Source organism: Dryobates pubescens, chromosome 4 (genome assembly GCF_014839835.1).
Source record: "Dryobates pubescens isolate bDryPub1 chromosome 4, bDryPub1.pri, whole genome shotgun sequence".
NCBI lineage: Eukaryota > Metazoa > Chordata > Aves > Piciformes > Picidae > Dryobates > Dryobates pubescens.
In genome coordinates, this window is record NC_071615.1 from 24,827,017 (window position 1) to 24,852,946 (window position 25,930).

At 42.8% G+C, this 25,930-nt stretch overlaps 1 protein-coding gene across 1 annotated transcript in view; it reads left to right on the forward strand.

Moving 5' to 3' along the window:
- TNS3 (tensin 3) overlaps nt 1-25,930 on the forward strand; it is a 111,971-nt gene that overhangs the window by 29,544 nt on the left and 56,497 nt on the right. Inside the window, exon 14 of the mRNA XM_054160963.1 lies at nt 22,008-23,264. Within this exon, the coding sequence (XP_054016938.1) occupies nt 22,008-23,264 (1,257 nt within the window). The remainder of the gene's footprint in view (nt 1-22,007; nt 23,265-25,930) is intronic.

A 25,930-nucleotide genomic window follows, 5' to 3' on the forward strand; every position in this document is an offset into this window, starting at 1 on the left:
TCCCTATTGTTTAGAAGTCATTTGTGCCACTTAATAAGCGCATAGGTGTAGTTTGTGTTCTTGGTGCATTTTTAATTACCAGCTATAAGACACAAGTGTGATGTGTTGCCTTAGGTATCAAGATGTTTATTGTGCATCTGCAGAGAAATCACTACTGTTGAAGCTAGAGAATATCCCATAAGGATGTGAGATGTATCCAGATACTCTTTTTTTAAGCAAATGTTCAGGAGGCAGAGTGTTACTCTGTGATGTTCAACAACTGAATTGCAGGCAGAGCTTTTGTCTCTGCATAGGCTGGGCAAAAGATCAAGAGGGGCTAAAGGACAGCTAAGTTTTTCTCCTAAGGATGAGATCTGTACTCAACACAAAGGTAAGCTTAGTTGTTTGCTTAGGTCTTTTTTTACGTAGGATTTATAAACACCAGGAGAACCGTCTTTTATAGTTTGCTATAGTGGTTCAATATCCTGCTTTTGTATTTTGTAAAAGATGTATTGAGTCCAAGTTTTCAACACAGGTGGGAGACTACCAGAAAGTGAGCAGAGTCAAAAACCGTAGAAGCTTTTGGCTAAATCCTGAAAGCAGAGACTCTTTTCTGTACCTCAGAAAAGATAAAGTTAGAAGATGGTGCCTGTGAAAGTCTGCATAGCAGTGGTGACATGTCTGAGACAGAGGGAAGTCTGATACAGAGTTCCTGCTTTGAAGCTACTCCATGTTAAGTTAAACTCCTAGCCTTATGCAGGAACTGATCACTGTTGTTTCATGTACCTGTTTTCCCACAGGAATTTCAATAGGAATAACATGAGCTGTTAGTGTGACATGTGATGCCTGTATTACACTAATGCACCTTTTTTGTTAATTTAAAATGTGTGTGCTGATGAAATTCCAGATCAAGGTGGCCAGGAAGGCTACAGCAGAGCTTTGTGAGGTGAACAGGATTTGCTTTTTAGGTATACTTGTGCACAATGGCTATTTCCATGCCAGTGTTCTAAAATGGAAAGTTAGAAGGGAACAAGAAAGTAGTATGTCTCTTTTGAAATCCTACACCTATTTGGCCCTATTACCAAAAGAACAAAAGATGAAAGGACATGATAAAAGAAAAATGTACCCAAAGTATCTTGGATTGTTGGCATGGTACAGCACTGCAGACAGAGGCAGTTGCCTTTTAAATTATCTTGAACCCTTTGATGGTAAGAAGGTTGTGTACATTGTGTTGGATATAATCAGGCTTTGGACAGTCTGCTCCCTGGATTCAGTTCCTTGTGCTTTACTCTTAACAGTTCAGGAAGTTTGACAACTGGAAAGCAAGAGATTTGAGTTTCTTCAAGCAAGTATTGTTCCTCTTTGGATCTCTTGGGTGGTGTCTCTTATGTACTGCAGTAATGGTCCTCCATAATAGACTTTATTTATAGATTTTATTAAGTTTCTAATTCTTGGTTTCTCTTAAATTTCCTCCTCCTCAAGCAGTGCATTAGCACAGAGACTTCTGTTACACTGACTTAAAAGTATACAGTTGAATATAGGATTTGGAACCACAGGAGTCATAAGCTCTTTCTACAGGCTTCTAGAAGTCTGAAATAGTTGCCATTGGTTTTCTTGTGCTTCTAGAGTCATGATATTCCTCAGGTCTGATGTGTGTTTTGTGGGCAGGAAGGAACAGAAAAGACTTTCATCCTGCTGAATGCTATCTTAGGTTGGTTTTTTTCTGCCTTAGGGCATCACTTATATATTCTTAGATGGTTTGGGTTGGAAGGGTTGAAAAATTGTGTAGTTCCAACCCCCCTGCCATGGGCAGGGACACTTTCCACTAGACCAGGTAGCTCAAGGCCTCAGCCAACATGGCCTTGAACACCTCCATGGAGGGGGCATCTGCAGCTTCCCTGGGCAACCTGTTCCAGTGTTTCACCAACCTCACTGTCAAGAACTTCTTCCTAATATCCAGTGTAAATCTCCCCTCCTCAAGCTTAAAGCTGTTCCCCTTCATCCTATCACTACAAGCCCTTGTAAAAAGCCCCTCTCTAGCTTTCCTGCAGGCCCCCTTCAGTTACTGCAAGGCTGCTCTAAGGTATCCTTGAAGCCTTCTTTTCTCCAGGCCAAACAGCCCCAACCCTCTCAGCTTGTTCCTGTAGGGGAGGTGCTCCAGCCCTCTGATTATCTGCTTGGCCTCCTCCAACAGTTCCATGTCCTTCTTGTTCTGATGGCCCCAGAACTGGACGCAGTACTGCAGGTGGAGTCTCATAGGAGCAGAGCAGAGGGGTGGAATCACCTTCCTCCTCCTGCTGGTCACACTTTTTTTTATGCAGCCCAGTATATGGTTGACCTTCTGGGCTGCCAGTGCACATTGCTTTTCATCAACTGACACCCCCTAGTCTTTCTCCTAGGACTGGTCTTGAGCCCCTCTTCACCCAGAATGGATGTGTGCTTGGGATTGCCCTGACCCAGGTTCAGGACCTTGAACTTGGTCTTGTTGAATTTCAGGAGCTTGGCTTGGGCCCAACTCCCCAGCCTGTCCACATCCCTCTGGGTGACATCTCTTCCTTCCAGCATCCAAACCAGACTACACAGCTTGGTGTCACCCACAAACTTGCTGAGGATGTCTCAATCCCACTGTCCATGTTGCTGACAAGGTGTTAAACAGCATTGGTCCCAGTACCCACTCCTGAGGGACACTACTCCTCACTGGTCTCCACTGGGACATTGAGCTGCTGCACTTCAAGTGGAACTGTCCAGCCAATTTTTTACCCAGCAAGTTGTCCACTCCTCCAGACCATGCTTTTCCCACTTGGCAACCAGGATGTCATGCTGGACAGTGTCACTTTACACAGCTCCAGGTGTAACAGATACAGATGATACAGATAAATGTGAATCATAGAATCAATAAGGTTGGAAAAGACCTCAAAGATCATCAAGTCCAACCTGTCACCCAAGACCTCATGACTACTAAACCATTTGTAGCTATAGATAGGTGTGTGACTTTACAAAAGATTGCTCATTTGGTGCTGTACAGAAAGTTGACCATAGAGATGTGCATCACCTCTGGCCATAAATGAGTCGTATCTTCTCTTGCATCAAAGGATGAAATGTGTCCCAGTTCCTCTTGATAATCCTGTTTCACTTTTTGTAGCTCGTATGTTGCAGCCCACATACTTTCAGCTCCACTTCACTGTCTCTCTTCCTTTTGATTGCTAAGGTCATACAAGTCCCCTCAGGAGTAATTTGGGGACTGGGACGGCTTATGGTAATATTTTAGGAGTGGTTGGAAGTGAAGTGATGGAGTAAACTAATGTGGGTTTAGTAGTTATTGTTACTATTAAAACCCAGTTAAAACAATTATTGCCTGTAACTATGGCATTCATGAGGATGAATTATTTTCTGTGGGAAGAAAATGTGAAAGAAGCAAATAATCCTTTCTCACTTCCCACTCTCTGGAAAACTTTCCATGTGATTTACACTTACTAATATTACTCTCTCAAATACCTAATGACAACTAGTTTCAAAAAAATCTCCCTCCTGACCAGAGGAAGGAGTTAAGTGGAAAAGATTTGACATGCTGAGGTTTGTTTTTTATTTCTCAATGATCCATTTCAGGATTATTTCTTGGCATAGCACATATTGCTGCAAGAGATACTGTTGTTGCAAGAAGTACTATTGTTAAAACAAACACTTCCCTCCTGCTGAAAACAGAAGTCTCCTTTTGAATAGGAAACATTAGTTTGTGTAGAACCCACTTACAGATCCTGGTATAAAGCTAATGTCTGCAGTATTCTGGAAATAAAATCAGATACTACTTTAAAAGTTAAACGTATTTGAAAAGAGCAGGAACTTGCTTTGACAGAGAAGGTAAATAACTGGAAGGAAGGATGGCTGCTGCTCTATCCCTTTTGCACTGTCTGTGGCTACTTTATCTCAGGTTTATTCTAAGTGTCTTCATAGCATCCTAAGATTAGATTTGTTCTTTCCCTTTAGAATAAAGTCTAAAGACAAAGACTGTGACTGTGTGTGACTGGGATTTGTCTGTGCAGTCCTTCGTCAAGGCACACGATTGTTTTGTTTTAATAAAGAAAACTGGTAAGCATCAAAGATTAGAGTTGGCCAAAGTTGGATTTGTTTTAGTTTGACTCAGTTGAATGGACTGGCAACAGGAGTGTTTCTTGTCCTGTGTTCCATTTTCAAGACGTTTCACTTACTTGAACAACCACTGCATCCCTCTGCACTCTTTTGCCTGCCAGCTCTACGCTGTGAAAAGAAAAGAACATGAACAAGTTAGAGATCACTCAAAACGACCAGAGAAGGTCTTTCAGCAAGGCTTTGCAAGGCAGGAACTTGAAGTCTCTTTCTCAGCAGAACCTAGCAGTTTCCTAGCAAAGTGAGTTTGCTTGCTTAACAATGTTTGATAAATAGAGGCAAAAACAGCTTTGGAAATGAGGATGTTTTTGATGCAAGCTAAATAGGGTAGGGCTGAATGAACCCAAATTCCTGTATCTCAGGAGTGTTGCCTTAGAAATTTCCAGACTTCTAAAACTGTAATCAACACTAATTAGTCAAAAATAAACTGGTTTGCTTCTGCTCTATTTCTTTGCATAAAGGAAAGCATCTGAGAAGTGTCTCCAGGTAGGCAGTAACCAACATTCTGGTATGCACCCATACCATGTGATTAGATGGGATGTTTGACTTTTAGTGAAATTTTTTTTCTCCTCTTCAGCCCAAAGTAAATAGCTATTCAACAGGGAGGTGCCCTCTCATGTAGTTAAACACTTGTTTTCCCAGAGGGCCTCTTCAGTATTGCAAAACTCAAGGGCTGAGGCAAAAAGGCTTGGCTTTGGTGCCTTAACTGGAATGCACATGCCTACCAAAGAAAACAGCAGGTTCGATGCCATTTCTGGTGAGTGAAGCTGAAGGATAAATTGGTAGTGAATGAATGGTAATTGCAGCTTTTAGTCACCAGCTGGATGCAGTGTTCTTTGAGACAAAGAGAGATTTGTTTGAAAGGAGTGATGAAAAGGTGTCCTGCAACATTTTCCCCTCTTTTGATTTGACAGTGGAAATACAAATATCTGTAGAAAATAGAAAAATGTACCCAATAAGATGCTGCCAGCTGGAAAGAGTACCTGAAATGCCTGTGAGTGTCTACCTGTTGTTGATTTTTCTCTGGTGGAACTTAGGTCTTCCGTTTCTTGAAGGTTTGTATGTTCTTGCTTTCGTACGTAGAGTTTAAATCACATTAGACTTCTTAGTCGTGATGCTGACAATGAGTTGGAGAGAAATTAACATAAAATGGTTTCTTCTGCATGCCAGTAACATTGAGCACAAACACAGGAGCACAAGGTTTTGTTACTATTTGTGCAGTAATAGGCAATTCTCTCTCCTTTAATACAGCATTGATTGTGACAGTACTGGGACTTAAACATTTGATAGCTCAATATGTTAGGGACTAAATACAAGTTCAAGCAAGCATTTCAAGACTGTGCTGGGCTGTCATCTCTTTACTTTCTTTTTTTAATTATTTTTATTTTTGCTTGGGTGTGTTAGTTTGTGTTTTTGTTGGGTTTTGGTTTTTTTTTTTTGGTTGGTTGGTTGGGTTTTTTTGTTAACCAAAAAAAATCAAGTATTAGCATATTTTGGATAGGTCAGTTAGGAGCCAACAGCTAAGTGCAGTTGGGGGCCAGACTTTGAAAAGATATTCAAAGGGACTTTTTTTGGCTTGCTTTTAAAGAATATCTCTTAAGAAATACTTGAACAACTTTTTGAAAGACTGGGGTGTTTACTTAAGTGCTAAGCAGAGCTCCAGAACTTAGCCTGTCATGTTCTACTGAAAAGCATTCTTTTTTCCTTTTACCCAGGCGCGTGCATGGATAAAGCAGTGTCTGCAGGGAGGAATTATGTGCATTTTACTTGTTGCACTGGCACACTGCTTTTGCTACAAACCATTTGTCAGTTGTGCTGAGTTTACATTTCTCTCAGATAAAACCTGAAACCTCCCCCAAAGTACTAAGTGCCAGAGAGGGGTGGTTATACCAAAGATAAATATCCCAAGTTTTATAGCTGAAGCAAAAAACAGATTAGAAACAGAACTCCTGAGACATTTACCAAAGCCCCTGCTTTTTCCTTTAGCCTCCTGTCTCTGCTTGTCTGTGCTTCCCTTTCTCTTTAATTCCATTGCCTTCAATTCTTTGTCAGCTCCTACTTATGTATTCTCCGGTAGCTTCTTTGCCTTTCATCCTCTGAAGGTTATTTGGGTACGCTTGCCTCCGTACCTCCCCAGCATCAGTGTCTTTAACAGTGCACAGATTTGTTGGAAGCCCAGGTTGCACATCGAGTACTTTCAAGACCACTGCAGATAATAGCAAGGCAAATTGTTTGCTTTTGAATAAAAGCATTTTCATGTCCTCCAGTTGTTTCCTGTCCTGTCTCAGTAATAGGTGCTGTTGTTATATCAAGGAATTAGTCACCACCCCTTTGTCAGGCTTGCATTATGCTTTTAGACACAAAGGCAAATGTGAGTGGTTTAATAGATGTTTATGGTAGTTTACAGTACATTCAGATAGCTTTTACAGTTCTGTTGTTATCAGTGTTAAGCGTCAGGGCTGGGCTGGCCAATAGACAACTGACAGAGGCTCTCTGTGAACGTCTCTGCCTTTCCAAAGGGAAGAGAAAGGGAATAAGGGAGGGAGAGACTGATGGGTTGGGAAAGAAATTAAACTAATGAAAATAATAACAGTAAAGTGACAGATATACAAATAGATACAAAGCCAATACTGGCAATTAGTTTCCATCACCATTGATGCTGTGGCAGAAGTCCCAGCTGAACTCAGAGGTGGATGGGAACTAGATTCAGGAGCTGGATTCTGTCACTGCATTCAGGAGCTGGATTCTGTCACTGGATTCAGGAACACAGAGATTGGGATTGAAGGCAGAGCAGAGTCCTCCCCAGATGCCGGCCATTAGAGAAGAGGTTTGACTTTGGTGATCCCTCAACTTTATCCTGAAGATGCTGTCCATGGGAAGGAATCCCTTGTTGGACAGTTTAGGGTCACCTGTCCTGTCCCCTCCTTCCTGCAGCTGCAGCCTTTTCCTTCTTGCAGCCCAAGGTAGCACACAAGATGTATCAGTGCCCTTGCTCTGCACCCCAAACCTTAGTGCTGACTCTCCCTGTGATGTTGTCACTTCGATCAGCAGCCACTGTCTGTGCAAACCTGCCTGGAGCTGCAGAAAGTGCTGGCCCTGAGCATAGACTGAGGTGGCAACTCACAACACTGAGCGGAATTAGTGCTGGTCCAACTCACACCAGGATAGTATGGCTCTGCAAAAGACCCTTCTCTTCACAGGAGGATTCAGGCAGTACAAACTTGGAGGAAGCTAACACGTGTGACTGTGACTAGCATTCTGCCTTCTCCTTCCCACATTCTCTGTGTATCAGTACGTATCTGTGCCTGCACCCAAGCAAGCATGCAGTTGTACATCTTGTTTTTAAAGTGTTTAGTCCAGCAACCAATGAAAATGTAAGTGGAGGGCATTATCAGTCATGGTGCCATTTGTCCATGACATAAGAGGTCATGCTGTCTCTTAAATGTGTTCATTCATGTGCATGAGTGAACTTGGCCTTCATTATAACCCCCAAATTACAAGATTTACAAGATCCAGACTTCAGCATGAAAGTAGTTGGAGCTTCTTGTGTTTTTAGGCCACCATGAAGCCATAGCAATCCTTTTCTGATAAATTTCTGTAATTAGTGCACATTTTACTAGTCCTTTAATATCATGCACCTTGCCTTTATTGGCTAGATTACCTTTCAGTGACCTTCTCTCCTCATCTAGCTTCAGGGTTTTAGCTAGCCACTACACCACTCCCTTCAGAAGGAAGCTAATGATTTTGTGGTGTGATGTGGTGTGGTGTTCACCCTTCTCATTGGCAAGCATGTTCTGCTAATTAGAAAGGCCTGATGACTTTCTGCTTACAGCTTGTGCAGAATGTTTTGTTTAGTTATGAAAGTGCTTTTATTCTATAACTAGTGGTGGGTTTTGAAGGAGGGCTCTTCCAGCAAACTGGACATGCATTGCTGTTGGAGTTGCCCTGGAACTGACCATTTTGTTGGAATCTGGCATGCTGGTTCATGACACAGAGGTGTTAGTTTCTGCCCTTGAGTACATACAGCAGGTACTGAAGAACTGAGAACTCTTTAAAAGATTTTTGCAGCAGGCATCTTCTGCAAATAGTAGTTCTTTAAAGAGAACTGTAATTCTCTAAACCATGGTTGACTGAATTTGCAATAGAAAGGTATATAGAGAAGGACTTTTTGCCCTAGCATGTGTTCCTGAATTGGTGTTAGTACTTGCACAATCACTTCATATATAATAGAATAGAATAGAATTAACCAGGTTGGAAAACACCTTGAGATCATTGAGTCCAACCTATCATCCAACACTATCTAATCAACTAAACCATATCACCAAGTGCCCCATCCAGTCTCTTCCTAAACACCTCCAGTGATGGTGACTCCACCACCTCCCTGGGCAGCCCATTCCAATGGCGAATGACTCTCTCTGTGAAGAATTTCTTCCTTCCATCAGGCCTAAACCTCCCCTGGCACAGCTTGAGACTGTGTCCTCTTGTTCTGGTGCTGGTTGCCTGGGAGAAGAGACCAACCCCCACCTGGCTGCAACCTCCCTTCAGGTAGTTGTAGAGAGCAATAAGGTCTCCCCTGAAACTCCTCTTCTGTATGGCTAAGGAAGCCCAGCTCCCTCAGCCTCTCCTCATAGGGCTGTCCTTTCTTAAACTGAGGGGCCCAGAACTGGACACAGAACTCAAGGTGTGGCCTAACCAGTGCAGTGTACAGGGGCAGAATGACTTCCCTGCTCCTGCTGGCCACACTATTCCTGATACAGGCCAGGATGCCATTGGCCTTCTTGGCTGCCTGGGCACACTACTGCCTCATGTTCAGCCTACTATCAACCAGTACTCCCACGTCCCTTTCTGCCTGGCCACTCTCCAGCCACTCTGACCCCAGCCTGTAGCACTGTAGCTTTTGATTTCAATGTCTCATTTTTAAGAGCTACCTGTTTCAACCTGTACAGTGGTAAGTGTCCTTCTACTACTATAAACCATAGGCACTTCTGGTGGTAAAATGTGGTTAAATTAATTTCTCCAAACCATGGGATACTAGCAGAATTTTAGCTGTACTGGTAACGGTAGCATCCTTTAGTGCAGTCAGCTGTAGTGTTTTGCTGATTTTTTCCAATGGTACCTGGTAGTTGCAAGTGAAGCTTTGCTAAAGACATTGCAGTTGTCACTCATGGACTGATCCCAGAAAGCTGGTCTGGAAATCTCTATTTGTGCTGCAGCAGTTTCACTAGTTGAGTGTTAAATGTTTATCTGCAATACCTTCTGTTCAAGGCTTAAGAACTTTGCAAAGATTTGCATAACTGTTGGAGAGCCTTGGGACAGGCTACTAAGCAGTAAGGGGAAATTCAGAGATGGGGCAGACTTCAAGGCTGTCTGCTTATTGATACCTCCTCTAGATTTTGCTTTCAGACATGGCCAACAGCTGAATGCTGAGGAAGAGCAGCTAGTTCAAACTCCTTCCAGGCTCAGCAGAAGGAAGGAACTTCCAATAAGCAGAGGAAAGCCTTTTTTGTCAGAACACAGGCCTGCTTCTTACTGTGCACATCTCTCCAACTGTGAAAGCAAAAGGTGCATTGCTAGAGGTCTGCTGTGCTGTTCTCTCTGTTCCTGGAGTCTGTCAGCATATGATCATGAAAGGGCACATCTCTCTTTCTTCTCAGACAAAGGCAAAAATACTGTGGCATAATTACAGAATTATTTAGGTTGGAAAAGCCTTAATCCATCAGTTCTTGAGGTAGCCCTGGGCACTGAGCTGTCCCTGAAGTGATACAGGCTACTTTGTGTCTTCAGGTTCTTCATGTTCTCTGTTTTTTTCTCTATCATTTTGTTATTCTTTTGCTGGGTTATCCATGCACAAGCTACTCCTGAGTCTGTGTTCACATCACTGAGAAGCGTGCAGAAGTAAAGTCAATATGACATGACAGATATTAGCTTCTCTGTGTTGAGCTGCAGAAATAAAGGGACCAGTTTATTCTTTGTACTCTGGATCACAGCACAAATGTGATTTTCTTTTGATCCCAGGTGGGCAGAGGTGTGACAATATGTTACAGTAGTATTCTAAGGGTGACTCTGAGCTGGCTGGCTCTGCCTGTGCTCTGTGCTGGCTGGACAGCAGCCAGGCTTTGATCTAGAAGCTGTGCTCTGTGAAGCAGTTTTTTCTTACTCCAGAGCACTTACAAAATCATTAAAGTACAAATGTACTTTTGATCCTTTTGAATGGCTGGGAAATACAGATTAGCAATTGCACAGCATACAAATTCTGTAGGGTCCTGGTTGCCCTCTGCTTCGCCTCTCAAATGATTCAAGGTTTAAGGACCTTAAGATTTTCAACAAGACCAAGTGCAAGGTCCTGCATCTAGGTCAGGGCAATCCCAGGCACTGATATAGGCTGGGCTGTGACTGGCTTGAGAGCAGCCCTGAAGAAAAAGGCTTGGGGGTGCTGGTGGATGAGAAACTCAATATGAGCTGCCAGTGTTCACTTGCAGCCCAGAAAGCCAACTGGATCCTGGGTTGCATCAAGAGAGGTGTGACCAGCAGGTTGAGAAAGGTGATTCTCCCCCTCTACATCACTCTGGTGAATTCACCATCTCTGGAGGTATTCAAGAACCATGTGGACACGGCACTTTGGGATGTGTTTTAATAGCCATGGTGGTGTTAGGTTGATGGTTGGACTCGATGATCTTAGGAGTCTCTTCCACCTGAAGCAATTCTGTGATGGTGTTTTATGGCTGTAAGAGCCACTTTTATCCTTTGTTCATCAGAGAAGCCGTTAAAGTGCTGACAGTCCCTGAAGTAGAAAATGGATGTTGTCTATGGGCATGGCTGGCTGGTGGTGATGCACACGTGTGTTTGTAATCATGCTTGGAGCAAAAGTTTGCGAGCTGCCATGTGGTGAGATACAGCTGTTATTATAGGAGGCTGACTTACCTTAGACTGAGCTGAGTCTATCCAGAGACAGAGAAGGAGTCAGATCCTAATGTGGTTTGGGAGCTTGAGAGCAGCAGCTGCTTCAGAAAATTAAGTGTTACTGCTGCAGGATGCCCAGAAAACTTTTCTTGCCTGAGAACTCCAGTTCTTGAAATCGTGGATAAGAATTTCTGACCTGATTGTTCAGTGTGGAGGAACAAGGCTGTTTGTTTTAGGAAAAAGACATCAAAAGCCAGCAATCTGGGAGCTGAAAGTCACTTCCCTTTGTTTGGGTATTGAAACGTCCTGAGGGAAGAAAGACGCTAAGGAAATAGCTTGTAGACTGAATTCCCTTTTCAGCCAACACATTTCCACCCCTCCTTGGCTTCAGGAGTTCAGATTTCACTGAACCTGATTGTCCCCTCAGGCTCCTCCCTCCTGTTTACATTTTCATTTGCTTTTCCGGGCTGATACCAGTCTCATGCTTCTTTTGCAACACCATTTATCTCCAGCAGCAGGAGGAGTAGCTGTGGCTCAAACAGCAGGAGCAGGGACATTTCTTGCCTCTTAAAGTGGGGGTGTTTGCCCTGTCTGTGACGTTCCTCCGTGCGGGGTTTTGCTTGGAGAGTATTAGGTGATTTAAATGAGCCAATGGTTGTCTATTGCAGGAGGTTCCTGATCGTGCCTAGTAAAGAGGTAAGCAGCTTTGTTGTGGTTCAAGAGCTGGAAGTGCAAACCACGTCTGTTTCTTTATGGATTTTATAGGAAAGAGTTTGCAAGGGATGAGGACCTGTGTTTGTTGGGTAAGGAAAAAGGAAAAGACAAGCACACATAAAAAGATTTAACTTTGAAGGAATGCAGCTCTGGACTTGTCCAGGTTTGCCTGAAGGTAGAACTATTTATTTATGAGGTCGAAAAAAAACCTAATCCAGCTCTCCTGTAATGTTTCCAGCTGCAACATGAACAAGGATACAGTGTGCAAAGGTTTGTGTCTTTGCAGCCCTCTTTTTGTTCAGGTGGAACGGGTCAGAACAGCTCTGGCTGGAGTTGTGGTGTGTGTCTGTCCGTATGGGTGTATTTACCTAGCTGCCTGGCATTCAGAGGTGTTTGCACAAGTGGTGAATGGACAGGGGGTAGCTGTGGGGACAAGTTAAAGGACTGAAAGACTGAAAACCTCTTTTTAACTCACAAGGCTGCCTTTGGGTATTTAGATTTCAAGGAAAGTGCCAGGAAACACAGGCTTGGAAGGAAGCCACTGGATTCAGTATGTGTTGGTATTTCGGCTCCTAATTTTTATATAAGCTGCTCTTTGTGTATTAGGTATGGGAGTGAAAATACACGCTGAGGCTTTCGGCTATAGCAGAGTCCCTGACACTGCCATGTGTGTAATTCAGACTCAGTGTGGGAATTCTGTCAGCCTGCAGCCTGGACAGTTGAGGGAGTTGGAACAGCTCCTGGGAAGAGAGCTGAGGCTGAAAGAAAGTGGGCCCCTTTGGTTTGGTTAACTAAATTCCAGCATTACTTAAGTGTCCACCGTTGTGAACTTCCCTTGTTTTTTGACAGCTTCTGCATTTCAGATGTGTTACTTCCTCGGAAAAAATGAGCGTGAGGGTTGAGTTGTGCACTGAGATGAGGTATTGAATGCATAAAGCCTCTGCAGCACCGTGGCTTAGCAAGGGGCATAGAAGACAATTTGGCATTGCTAGCATCTTTTTTCACTTTCTTCAGTCAAAAATGTCCCCTGCCTATATGCATGGCTTCACTTTTGCAGTTAAATTGATTATTGCATTTTGGGAGAAAACGTAGATGAAGATCAAGAGTAAAGTGAAGCCTGAAAGTTCTAGTGCAGAGGTATCCCAAATAGGATTTGGAAGAAAGTCGGATATCAAATGAAGCTGTTTGGTAAGGTGAGAAGAACAACTTCAAAACTTTGTATTTTGAAGGTTTATAGTGTTTCAGTAGTTAATTTGTCCTGGTTTTCTGAACAAGTAAACCATACAAAAATCAGTTTTATGTATATAGTTTATATAGAGAGCTTATATTAAAGTGTACATGTATGCATTTTATATGGATGTACACACATAAATGTCAATCTAAACTTTATCTTTCTTTGGACTATTTATATGTTCTCTGCTATGATAGTATTGAACCCTTGAGATAGATTTGTGGGGGTTGTTTCCATTTAAAAGAAATCCTGAATAAGTATTCCCTGGGTTACTCTGGTTCAGAAATGTATCTTAGGCTGCCCACTGTGTAGCATTTGATTAAAACCACTGAGCTATACATACACTCTCTAAATGCTTACTCTGTCAACAGTGTGTGATACCATGTATTTTAATTTCCCCCCTGGCAGAAATGCTCTATTTAAAAATAAAATTAAGATTTACTTTTTTTTTTTTAGGTCTCACACAGCATTTAAGTTAATTTAATTTAAGTTAGGAAAGAAAAATAGTATTCTTTCGAGGTGAAACAAGTTTCTAATTCTGTTCAGCATTAGACACCAGAACTTTTTTTCCCCCCCCATTGTTACTGGGTAACTACATGTAAGTGCCATAACTGAATAGAGGACTCAAAAGTGATCTAAGTAACCCTCTCAGTTCAGGAAGGATGTTGGCTTGCTGGAACGTGTCCAGAGAAGGGCAACAAAGTTGGTGAGGGGTTTGGAGCACAAGCCCTATGAGGAGAGGCTGAGGGAGCTGGGGCTGCTTAGCCTGGAGAAGAGGAGGCTCAGGGGAGACCTTATTGCTCTCTACAACTACCTGAAGGGAGGTTGTAGCCAGGTGGGGGCTGGTCTCTTCTCCCAGGCAACCAGCACCACAAGAAGAGGACACAGTCTCAAGCTGCACCAGGAGAGGTTCAGACTGGATGTTTGGAGGAAATTCTACACAGAGAGAGGGATTGGCCATTGGAATGGGCTGCCCAGGGAGGTGGTGGAGTCACCATCATTGGAGGTGTTTAGGAGGAGACTGGATGGGGTGCTTGGTTGCATGGTTTAGTTGATTAGATGGTGTTGGATGATAGATGGATACGATGATCTTGAAAGTCTCTTCCAACCTGTTCTGTTCTGTTCTGTTCTATTCTATTCTATTCTATTCTATTGTTTTCCTGTAACTGTGCAGATTTGAAAAGGATTTCAGTGTCTTATGTGCAATATCCACTGCATGCTCATAATCAGGAGCTGTAAGTTCAACTATCCACACTCCTCCGGAGCAGCTGGATTTTTGTTTAGCTGTGAGTCTTGTTCTTTCTCATCTGTTTATAGGACAGAATGATAATTTTTTTTTTTTTTGTGACTGCTTGATGTTTCTAAAAAGACAGCTGCCTACTAGAGCAAGTAAATTGTTTTGTCCCACCATTGCAGGTGTTTCCTTGTGGAGTCTTAAAAATACTGTATTAATCTTCATGTTCACAACCAGAAGTCTCAAATGTTTGTTTGTCATTTCACTTGTTGACAGATGATATAATATGACTCCTCAGGTTCTAGCACAGGTATCAAAAGCAGTGTCTGTTGGGCCGATCATCCAACTTGTGAGCAGTGGGAAGCCACTGCTTTAAGAAATTGCCTTAGGGATTTTTGAAACTTGGCAGTGGAGCACACTTTCAGATATGGATACTTAAGCAGGACATCTAGATCCTGCACTTTACTGATTATGTTTTTCTTGTGCAACTCAAATGCCTTTTCTGCTTAGCCAGGTGCTCGCTTTAAATGGTTCACTCAGGTCTCATTTAGTTGAATTGGTTCTCCTCTTATCTATAGACACATCCTTCCAATTTAGATTATCTATATTCAAATTTATCTGTATTTACATCTAATCTATATTTATCAGCCACAGGGTGTATAAAATATTCAAGATGTTAGCTTCATTTTGAACAAGTTCTTAATAAGTGGTATACCTTGGCTTGTTGTCTTGGTTATGAACACAGTTAGGCTGGTGCTGAGTAAGACAGTACTCATGTCCACATTTGTTCAGGCTTTTTAACCCATTGGCATTCCACATACCTTGAGGTGAAGGGCGAGGCACTGAATGGCACAAAACCTAGTTGCCAAGATTCTGGTGCCAAACTATTTCACACTGACGCTGGCATGCAGACTTCCTCCCTTCTGCCATGGTGCTTGTTTTTGACAGGGCTGTGTGGTGCATTGGCAGGCACAGTAACTAGGAAGCCCAGACAGCTCACAGTCGTCAGTTGCTTTATACAAAGTGCTTCTAGTCAGCTTAGGAGATTCTCAGATTTCAGAGATTCTATTTTTAACAGGGACCATAGAGAAGGAAATTACAGTTACTGCTGCTGAAACTGCAGATGAGATTTGCTGAGTTTCCCTGTAAGAACGAGATGTTTCCATATACAGATGCATGAATGCACATCTGTGAAAGCTCTCCTCTCTGGGCCATGAAGCTTGCAGTCTTTTCAAGTTTGCTGCCTCTCTTCCAACCAAATGTTTTGTTAGGCCATTCTGAGCCAAACCCTATAAGAAGTCCCAGAAACACTCTTGTTATTCCCAGTAGTATTCCTATATCAGTCAGACTTTTAACAAGATACAGATGCCATTCTTCAGTGTAGTAGAGATCCATACTTTTAAGTGTTTTTGAAACACTGCTTGCAAAACAGACATTTTCATTCATTTACATGACAGCATAGGGGAGGGAGAAATTCCTCTAGCAAAATTTTTCTTCCTTTCATCTGATTTACTTGCCTAAAACATTCCTACACCCTTCCTTGACACCAGTTAATGTTAGCTATTCAGAGAAATATGAAACTTTTAACAACTTCTTCTTAAGTGTTCACTAGCTCAGATTAAAACTGGGGCTTGAGTAGTAATCAATGAAATATGTTAGCCAACAATGGGATCTTTTGAGAGTTCGAAGATAGCCATTAAACTTCACACAAAGAATCACACAGAATCATTCAGGTTGGAAAAGACCCTCGAGATCACCAAGTCCACCAGATAACTCTACTCTGCAAGGTTCACCCTAAACCATATCCCCAGGCACCACATCCAAACCACCTTTAAACACATCCAGGGTTGTTGGTGACTCCCTGGACAGCACATTCCAATACCTGATCACTCTTTCTGTGAGGAATAAAAAAAAAAAAAACATTTATCAGAAAAATATGCTTTAAGTTTACTTAATAGACATCTCAGAATTCTGAGTAGTTTTAAGTCGAAGTCTTTTACTGACATATAAATGCAGTATGAAAAGCAAGAGTCTCTTAAGAAATATTAATTGTTCAGAATTTGAAAAGAGAGCACCGAACCCAAAATCCCGTTGAACTCCTGAGTGTTGCAAAGTTGTGTCCAATCCAGAGTCAGATGGAAAGAAGGACCTGGGAGCTCCAGTTTTGCATGCTTCAGTAATGAGCAGACAAAGATCACAAACAACCAAAAATCCAACCTATGCTGAAAGCTGATTTCATGTTTACATTCAATGCTGCCAACTCTTTAACACCATTAAAAATGCATTGAGGAGCAATTGTTGCAGATTTTCTCTATTTGTAGAGGTACTATACAGATGGGGTTTTAAAAAAACTCAGCTTCCTGAAAAAAATAATAATCTGTTTCTTGTTTCAAGTGGAAGAGTGAAGAGAGGAGATGGCCAATTCTTGAGATTTATATCATGCTTGAAGTAGAATCATGGAATCAATAAGGTTGGATGAGACCTCAAAGATCATCAAGTCCAACCTATCACCCAAGCCCTCATGACTAAGTAAACCATGGCACCAAGTGCCACGTCTAATCCCCTCTTGAACACCTCCAAGGATGGTGACTCCACCACCTCCCTGGACAGCACATTCCAATGGCTAACAGCTCTCTCTGTGAAGAACTTTCTCCTCACCTCAAGCCAAAACTTCCCCTGGTGCAGCTTGAGACTGTGTCCTCTTGTTCTGGTGCTGGTTGCCTGGGAGAAGAGAGCAACCCCCACCTGGCTGCAACCTCCCTTCAGGTAGTTGTAGAGAGCAATAAGGTCTCCCCTGAGCCTCCTCTTCTCCAGGCTAAACAATCCCAGCTCCCTCAGCCTCTTCTCACAGGGCTTGTGCTCGCGGCCTCTCCCCAGCCTTGTTGCCCTTCTCTGAACATGTTCAAGAGTCTCTATGTCCTTCTTAAGCTGAGGGGCCCAGAGCTGGACACAGCACTGAAGGTGTGGCCTAACCAGTGCTGAGTACAGGGGCAGAATGACTTCCCTGCTCCTGCTGGCCACACTATTCTTGATGCAGGCCAGGATGCCATTGGCCTTCTTGGCCACCTGGGCACACTGCTGGGTCATGTTCATCCAGCTGTCAGTCAGTACCCCCCTGATCCCTTTCCATTTGACTGCTCTCCAGCCACCCTGACCCCATTCCACTGCAGTAACTCTAGTTTTCTTGTTTGTATTTTGTTTTATCTTTTTATTTTTCAAAATGAAATGCCCTGATTTTAAGTAGAGATGCTCTGGCAAGCTGAACTGGAATCTGTTCTTCAGAAGAGAAACTGCGTGGTTCACGGTTGGGAAACCCCCAGGCTGTTTGTGGTTGCTCAGCATTCCAGGCAATGTGCAGAGTAAATGTGATAATTTTGTATTACTGGAAGAAGTACTGGGCAGAGTTCTCTCTGAATCTTACAAAACATGGTTCTGCAAGACCCTGGGGTTAGTAGTCCACTGGCAGTTTGTCTGTGTTCATGTCGATACTCCTGTCTCTGTGCTTGGATGGCAGTGAGTGATGGTACGGGGAAGGTGGATAGAGGGAAATCATAGAATCGTGGAACCATTTTGCTTGGAGAACACCTTTTGGTGAAATGGTTTCTTCTAGTGTCCAATCTAAAGCTCCCCTGGTTCAAGTTGAGGCTGTTTCCTCTCACTGCTGTTTAACTGGGAGAAGAGACCAACCCCCACCTCGCTCCAACTTCTTTTCAGGGAGTTGTGGAGAACCAGGAGATCTCTCCTCAGCCTCCTTTTCTCCCCAGCTCCCTCAGCTGCTCCTCACCAGACCTGTTCTCCAGACCTTTCACAAGCTTTGTTGCTCCAGCGCCTCAATGTCTTTCTTGTCATGAGGGCCCCAAAACTGATCCCAGTCCTCAAGGTGCAGCCTCACTACTGCAAAATGCACAAAGGTTTTTCCATTGCTTCCTGTACTTGAGAATTTGTCAGATTTTGTGCTTAACATCTTTATGTGGTGAACCAAATCTGCCTGCTGGAATGTTTCATCTGGTGTGAGGTATTTATGGCTGCCTAGCATGTTGGAAGGATTTACAGCACTGTGCCTGGTTTGGGGCAACAGAAAAGTCTACGACGATTTCTTAATAGTTCAACTGTGCTAGACCTGTATTTACTTAACTTTGTTCCAGTTCAGACCTGTAACCTCTTCAAGTCTTATTTTGTGCCAGGATATACAACTGTCCAAAACAAAGCTGCTTTATATTCTTTTCACTTTTAGTTTTTAATCTCAAAATTAAGCACAAAGGAACTAAAAATCACCTGATAGTTAAGCACAGTGTTTTGGTTTTTACATTTTTGCAGTTCATTGTGGTAACTGCATTAAATAATTCCACATGAAGTACAAACTGTGCTTCATTGTCCTAGCAGTAGTGAGAGCTTAGGAGAAATTGCAGCATGAAAGAGGTTGAGAAACTGTCAGTTGGCTGTATTTTCCTTAGATGCAATATTTGTCCATAAGTCTTGTTCTTAAATACCTGTGCACAGACATTCAACCTCCTGCCTAGCAGCTCTTTCCACCAGGGCAGTTTGCACATCATAAACTTCCAGCAAGCTTCTAGCAATTTGCCCATCGAGAGGTTCTACAGCAAGGGGAATTGCTGCCTTTTTTCCCCCCGGCCTGTTCTAAACAAAGGGGTATTTTGGTCTTTTTGCACATGCTGATTTTAAAATCAGAAGAGTAATAGTACCTAGTCCTTAAAAAAGTAAAAAGCTGTCCTTTCATGATGAGCTAAAACTCTATGGAACCTATCATTTAACCTCCAGTGTGTGTTTGAACGGATGGAAACTTGGCAGTGTGTCCCGTAATGGAGGCTTTTTCCAACCAGACCACTTTTCTTGCCACTATAAACGGATGAATTCATTGCCATCGTGGGTACAGTTTCTCAATAATGCTTTTTCTAAGATGATACTTCCCTATTAAAGCTTCCTAGATTAGAAGCTTCATGATCATAATGCCATTTGAAGTATATTTTGCAAACCTGTGGTGGTGTTGAAACGCACAGGGCAATCCACGGCTCTTTTGGTTCTGGAACTGCCACAGGTGTAGACTAAGCTCTTGATCACCTTTGACAAAAATCTGCCTGTTCCTAAACTGTAATGGTCTGATCTTCTGATTAGCAAACATTTCTCAAATGATAGGTAGGAAGTTATTCAGAAACTTCTGCTTCATATAAATGTTTTCATAGATGAGCATTACATCCTTTGAAAGTTGAACCACTTGCTGTACTTTCTTGGCTTGACAGATAGTAGAAGCATTTACTCCCAACCCTTTTGCTAAGAAACAGAATTAATTGTGTTAATTTGTAGCACTGTAGCTGTAGTCTAGTGCAGGTTGGTCTAACCTGTGTAATGTGAGTGGGAGTTGGACAAACAAGTCCAATAAACGATCAGATGAATGTGCCTCCCACGGTTTTGTTTCTTCTCCATGGTATATAATGTCAAGGAGAGCTTTAAAAATCCCTGACAGGCAGAGGTAGGAAAAAGCAGTCTGGATTAAATAAGCTGAATTCAAATAAACTATTGAGCTTTTAAAATAGTCCAAAGGGAAATCCCTGTATTCAGCGTTCTGTGGTTTTATCCACTGCCAGTGTTGGTAGTACTGAAGTAATGTGGAGGAGATGATTCTCAGAGTAATATTTTTAACTCAAATGGATTTTTTTTCCCCTTACTTCCCGATTTTATATAAAAATCTGTTCAAGTTTGTGTGGGGTCTTTTGAGGAAGCAAAAAGGTAGTTTTATAAACTACTTTAATTAGCCAGTTTCTATGTATTTTGTATTATTTATTGGTGAGTGCATATCTTGATTCCTGTTAGCAGTAAAATATACTATCTGAAATCCTAGATGTATGGTAAAACATGCAGAGATGCATACATAGGAGGCAATTCTGAGATTTTGGTCTTTACCTTGTGATTCTCTTGACTTTCTGCTGTATGGTTCACAATATCTTTTTGGTTGATCCTTGAAAAGAAAGAATGAAGATGGGCTGATGGCTGCAGCATGATAGAAAATCAATATATCAGATTTCAAAAATCAAGGATGTGTACCTTGAGAAAGTGAGAAGCAACAGAGTTCATGGATGCTAGGATCACTTGATCGGTTGGATTCAATGATCTCAGGTCTTTTCCAACCTGGTCTATTCTATTCTATTCACTTCTGGGCTCAAAAGCAATCTAATCACTTCAGTGAAGGCCTCCACTTCTGTAAGAAGTTGAAACTTGGCTCACCCAACTGTTCCATGAATAGCTGATGTCAGTGAAGCATGCTAAGTTGTGCTCTTGCTAGTGGAAGTGGCAATTTGATGGTCTCAGCACATAGCCTTAGTAAAAGTAGTAGATGTATTTTCCTGCAACATCATTGCATTGGCTAGAAATATTCTAAACCCATGTTTAAGCCTATATTTGTTTGTTATGAATTATTGTTCACAAACTTGGGTTGAGAAAATACCTCAGAGATCAGAAATAAAGACAGGTTATTTCCATCAAAATACAGAATTAACCAGGTTGGAAAAGACCTCTGAGATCATCAAGTCCAACCTACCACCCAACACCATCTAATCAACTAAACCACTAAGCCATGGCACCAAGTGCCTCGTCCGGTCTCTTTTTAAACACTTCCAGTGATGGTGACTCCACCACCTCCCTGGGTAGCACATTCCAATGGCCAATCACTCTTTCTGTGAAGAACTTCTTCCTAGCATCCAGCCTAAACCTCCCTTGGTGCAGCTTGAGACTCTGTCCTCTCATTCTGACACAGTTTGTCTGGGAGAAGAGACCAACCCCCACCTGGCTACAATTGGCAATAAGGTCTCCTCTCCAGGCTGAGCAAGCCCAGCTCCCTCAGCCTCTCCTCATAGGGCTTGTGCTCCAAACCCCTCCCCAGCTTTGTTGCCCTTCTCTGGACACATTCCAGCAACTCAACATCTTTCCTAAACTGAGGGGCCCAGAACTGGACACAGTACTGAAGGTGTGGCCTAACCAGTGCTGAGTACAGGGGCAGAATGACTTCCCTGCTCCTGCTGGCCACACTATTCCTGATGCAGGCCAGGATGCCATTGGCCTTCTTGGCCACCTGGGCACACTGGGTATATCATTGGTGAGGAAGGAGTTAGATACTGATTTTTAAGGGATTGTGGCCTTGTTTATTCAAATTGAAACATGAAGTGCATACTGGGGCTTCCACACCTGCACAGAAATTTCATAGTCTTACAATTTCCTCAGTCTGCCTTTGTGAAGACACCTTACATATGTGTATATATACACATTCCAAGGACTGCAGCTGTGATTGAAAGCCTTTTTTTTTTCTTGCACCACCCGGAGAAGGAGTAAATGATTCTTTGTAGTGTAGTTAAATCATTGAGTAGAAATGGGTGAACTGGCAATTGCATGATATACATGCAAGGTATACAAGTGTTGCTGGAAGGTTCCTGCTGTTCATGGAATGCATGATTGCTGCCTCTCAGATTTCTACCACTGTAAGAGTATAATTCATCAGACTGGCATTAAGAGTTTATGGAGCCACAGACATGCATTTAAAATGGCATGAAAAGAGAGAACTGTATTTAATCTAGAGCTATGAATAGCTTGTTCTATTTCCACCAAGAAAACTGGTATGAATCAAAATGTGTGGACCAAGGATAATGGCATTGGGTGATGCTGCATAAGCAGGGCCAGTTTAGTTTGGCAGAAACAATACTAGCAATATTAGCAGTATTTCTATCGTGATATGACACCAAAGTCCTTATGTAATGCTTTCTCCTTTTCTCTCCCCTTTCCTGTTACTTATCTTCACAGTGCTGCATACCCAAGGTCCCATTGATGGCAGCTTGTACGCAAAGGTGAGAAAGAAGAGCTCTTCAGACAGCAGCATCCCTGGTGTCGCACAGGGTGTTCCTGTGACTGGTAGTCCTGATCATAGTGATCATACCCTGTCAGTCAGCAGTGATTCAGGACACTCAACAGCTTCCATCAGGACAGACAAGACTGAAGAGCGCCTTGTGCCGGGAGTCAAAAGAGGTCTGAGCCCACAAGAGAAGGCAGAACTGGACCAGCTACTCAGTGGCTTTGGTCTGGAGGATTCTGTCAACACCACCAAGGATATGACTGATGCTCGAGGGAAGTACAGTGGGATTCGCCATGTGGTACCAGCTCAAGTTCATGTGAATGGAGACAGCAAGCTGAAGGACAGGGAGACTGATATTCTGGATGATGAAATGCCTAATCACGACCTTCACAGCGTGGACAGCATCGGGACTTTGTCTTCCTCAGAAGGACAGCACTCTGCCCACCTAGGGAACTTTAGCTGCCACAAGAGCAGTCAGAATTCGCTTCTTTCAGATGGCTTTGGAAGTAACATTGGGGAAGAGCATCACAATGCTTTTGCCCCAGATCTGGGAATTGGTGTGGATCCCCTCTATGAGAGATCTTTTGGAAGCACTGAGACAAAGTCAACTCAGCAATTGCAACGGAATCCTTCTGTCCCCCCTCAGCCTCAAGACTATGGCCCAAGTAACTACTCTACACAGACCTGGGTACGCCAGCAGCAGATGGTCACTGCTCACCAGTATGGTTTTGCCCCAGAGAATGAGGTTAGGGTTGGCATTCATAGCACTGTGGAGAACTCAGGCAGTGCCCAGAGCCCGTCCCGAGTCCCAAACACCCCAACGCGTGGCTCCAGCAGCAGAGATGCTGTGCAGAGGGGTCTAGGAAGCGTGCCAGGTTCTGAAACTGCAGAACATGTCAGTGCTGAGAGCTTTAAGTCAAGGCCAATGCCTCAGAGGGACACAAATGGCCTGGATCTGGAACAGAACACAGGAGACTCGCCAGCTTCTCCAACTTTGGATATTGATCAGTCCATTGAACAACTGAACAGGCTGATCTTGGAGTTAGACCCTACATTTGAACCTATCCCAACCCGCATTAACAGTGTCACCAGGGACAGAAACCAAGTAAATGGCTTCACCAGCCTTGATGTTGATGTGGAAGGGCTTGGCAGAAGTCCTGGCTTCCATGAAAGATTAGAGGTCACAAACAGAAATCCCTCCCAGCACGGTAAGCTGTGTAATACCTTCACCTATGTTTCCATCCCTGGGGCAGTTGCTTCCAGTGACTCCTTCCACCCCTCCTAGTGAAATTCAACTGTGCTCAGCTTCCCTTCATTTTACCCTCTGTTTTTCAGGATTTTATGTTGCCAGTGCTGTTAGGTTGGTTAGCATCCTCTAGCCTCAGTAGTCTCTTAACATACTCCTAGTATAAGGCTATATAGGCTATTCTCAGCTGTTTGTGGTGGTCCTTGTAGGGAATTCATAGTTAACTTCATTAAAGCAGCAAAACTGAATGGGGGTGTTTCCTCTGGATGCTAATTTGGTGGGGTGTGGAGAGATGTTACTAGTTTACATTTCTGGGGGGTGCAAGCTACAGCATCATCATTTCCAACAGCTGCTGCTTCAGGGGATAGCATCTTCTGGCACAAGAGGCAGGAACAGAGTAGGAATAGTGAGGATTTAGATAATTGAGTCAGGGCCTTTAGCAACTGAGTGCCTTTGAGTGCTCTGAAGTTTAATTACTTCTGAATGTGGTTAATGTAGGTAGTGTCTCGAGATGTTCCTGTTGTGTAATGATCACATGCCATGCTCTTGAGTGATAAGCAACAATTTTAGATGTGTATTGAGTCCTTTGCCTGCCCTTTGAGCCCTTTGAGTATATTCATTGTGATGATCAGTGCAGTTTCATCGTGTCTGATGCAATCAGAACGTGGCAGTCTGTTCCCAAGAGAGGTGACCTTATGCTGCCTCCATGATCCTTGAACATGCATTGCCCTATTCAACTCTGCATCAGAACTGAAAACTCTGCAGTGGTGAACTTTGTTGGATTAGTTTGTTAGTTTAGTGGTTTGAAGGTTTTCTTCTGGGTTAGTTCTCTGTCAGATCAAAGAGTTAAACTTGCAGTGTGGACCAAACGCCACGTGAAAGAGTGGTGAAGACACAGCTGGAGGTGGGGGCAAGCAGAATGACCATTTTAGTAACTTTTGAAACAGATAGAGCAGGCTTATGCTGTGATAAGGACTTGATCTGTGGGAACTACACTGTGAGGAGCAGTCGTTCCTTTGTGTCACTAAACACCATTAGGAAATTGTGATTAATGCTGAAGCAGAGCTATTGGAATGGTAAATTCAGTATTTTAGGGTGTTAGCTCCAAAGCCAAGGTTGCAGATGTCAGGATTCACCTGTCATTTTCTGCATGTGCTTCAGCATGCAATACCAAAGTAAGAATAGCTTTTAATTGTACAAGAGATTTTTTTTTTCAAAGAAATATTCTTTTGGATGGGCTTAGTACAGTAATAGTAAATTTTAAAGCTTGCTTTTATATGAAGTGCTAAAATGTTCTGCCTTTTTCAAGTATACCTCAGTATGTACTAGTAAGAGCTTGATTTCAAAAGTGCCCATGGTTCCAAAGGTGAAACAACCTGTATGTGGCAGTCTGCTTAAGACTAGGAGGTTAGGAGCACATACAGATTTTTTCCAAACACTGTAGGATTTTTTTTTTATTTACATCTCTGGACTTGCCCTGCTGCTGTATACAGAATTGTTGGTAGGAAGAGGGAAGCTAATCAAGAGGGAAGTTTGGCTGGATGAATGTTATGAATGAATAAGACCTAGAATGTCTTTCTCTTGGTACATCATCTGATATAAAGGGAGTGTTCCAGCTGCAAGGAGAAATTGTGAATTGGTATGGTCAGATGGAAGCAGCAGTATAATTTCATGTCTCAGGTGAATACAGGTGATGGTCGTAGTTCTGAGCATAAAACACAGATGTTCTCTAATACTCTGTTGCACTTCCAAAGAGTAAATCCATATGTTTAGTCCAAATAGCACAATATTCTGCCAGGCAGATAACTGAATACTGGAAAAATCACCTACTCTTTGGAGAATCTCCTATCATTCCTTAAGAGTTGTTAGCCATTGGAATGGGCTGCCCAGGGAGGTGGTTGGGTCACCATCCCTGGAGGTGTTCAAGAGGGGATTGGACATGGCACTTGGTGCCATGGTTTAGTAGTCATGAGGTCTTGGGTGACAGGTTGGACTTGGTCCTTGAGGTCTTTTCCAACCTTATTGATTCTATGATAAGCCTCAGCTGTATGAGAAAATAGGCAGATAAACTGAAACAGCAAAATTAGTCTATTTTGGCTGTGGTTGGGAAAAGGAACAGCAAGCCTAAAGATTGAAAGACAAGGAAATATTCTCTTCCCTTAGTTTTTGAAAGTGCTAGACAGTTCCCTTGTCTTCACATACTGTATGCACGCAATATCTATGTGAGGAGTGGTAAAGAAAGTGGCCTTAGGGTATGCAGGTCTGTCAAATCCTCTGGAGTGTCAGTGTTGTGAGAAAGTCCTGAAAAAGTCCTGAAAAAGTCTGTTTTCTCCATACTCCTACTGAGAATGAGTGCTTCTGTGCAAGGAATCATAAACAGCAAGAAATATCCTTGGGACTCACTGGGATACATGGCAAAGTTTAAATGGTTTTAAGGGGGGAAAAAATCAAATAAAAATGTAACTGGTGATGCTTGATTAAAGTCAAAAGTCTGTTTCTGCTTGTGTGGGAACAACTTAACATTCATGCCATGGAAACTTCCTTCTCAGACTTGAGTATTGCTTTCCTTCCACAACGCACAGCTGAAGCATCTGTTTAGTCTGACTCTGTCCCCCTGCACATGCACAC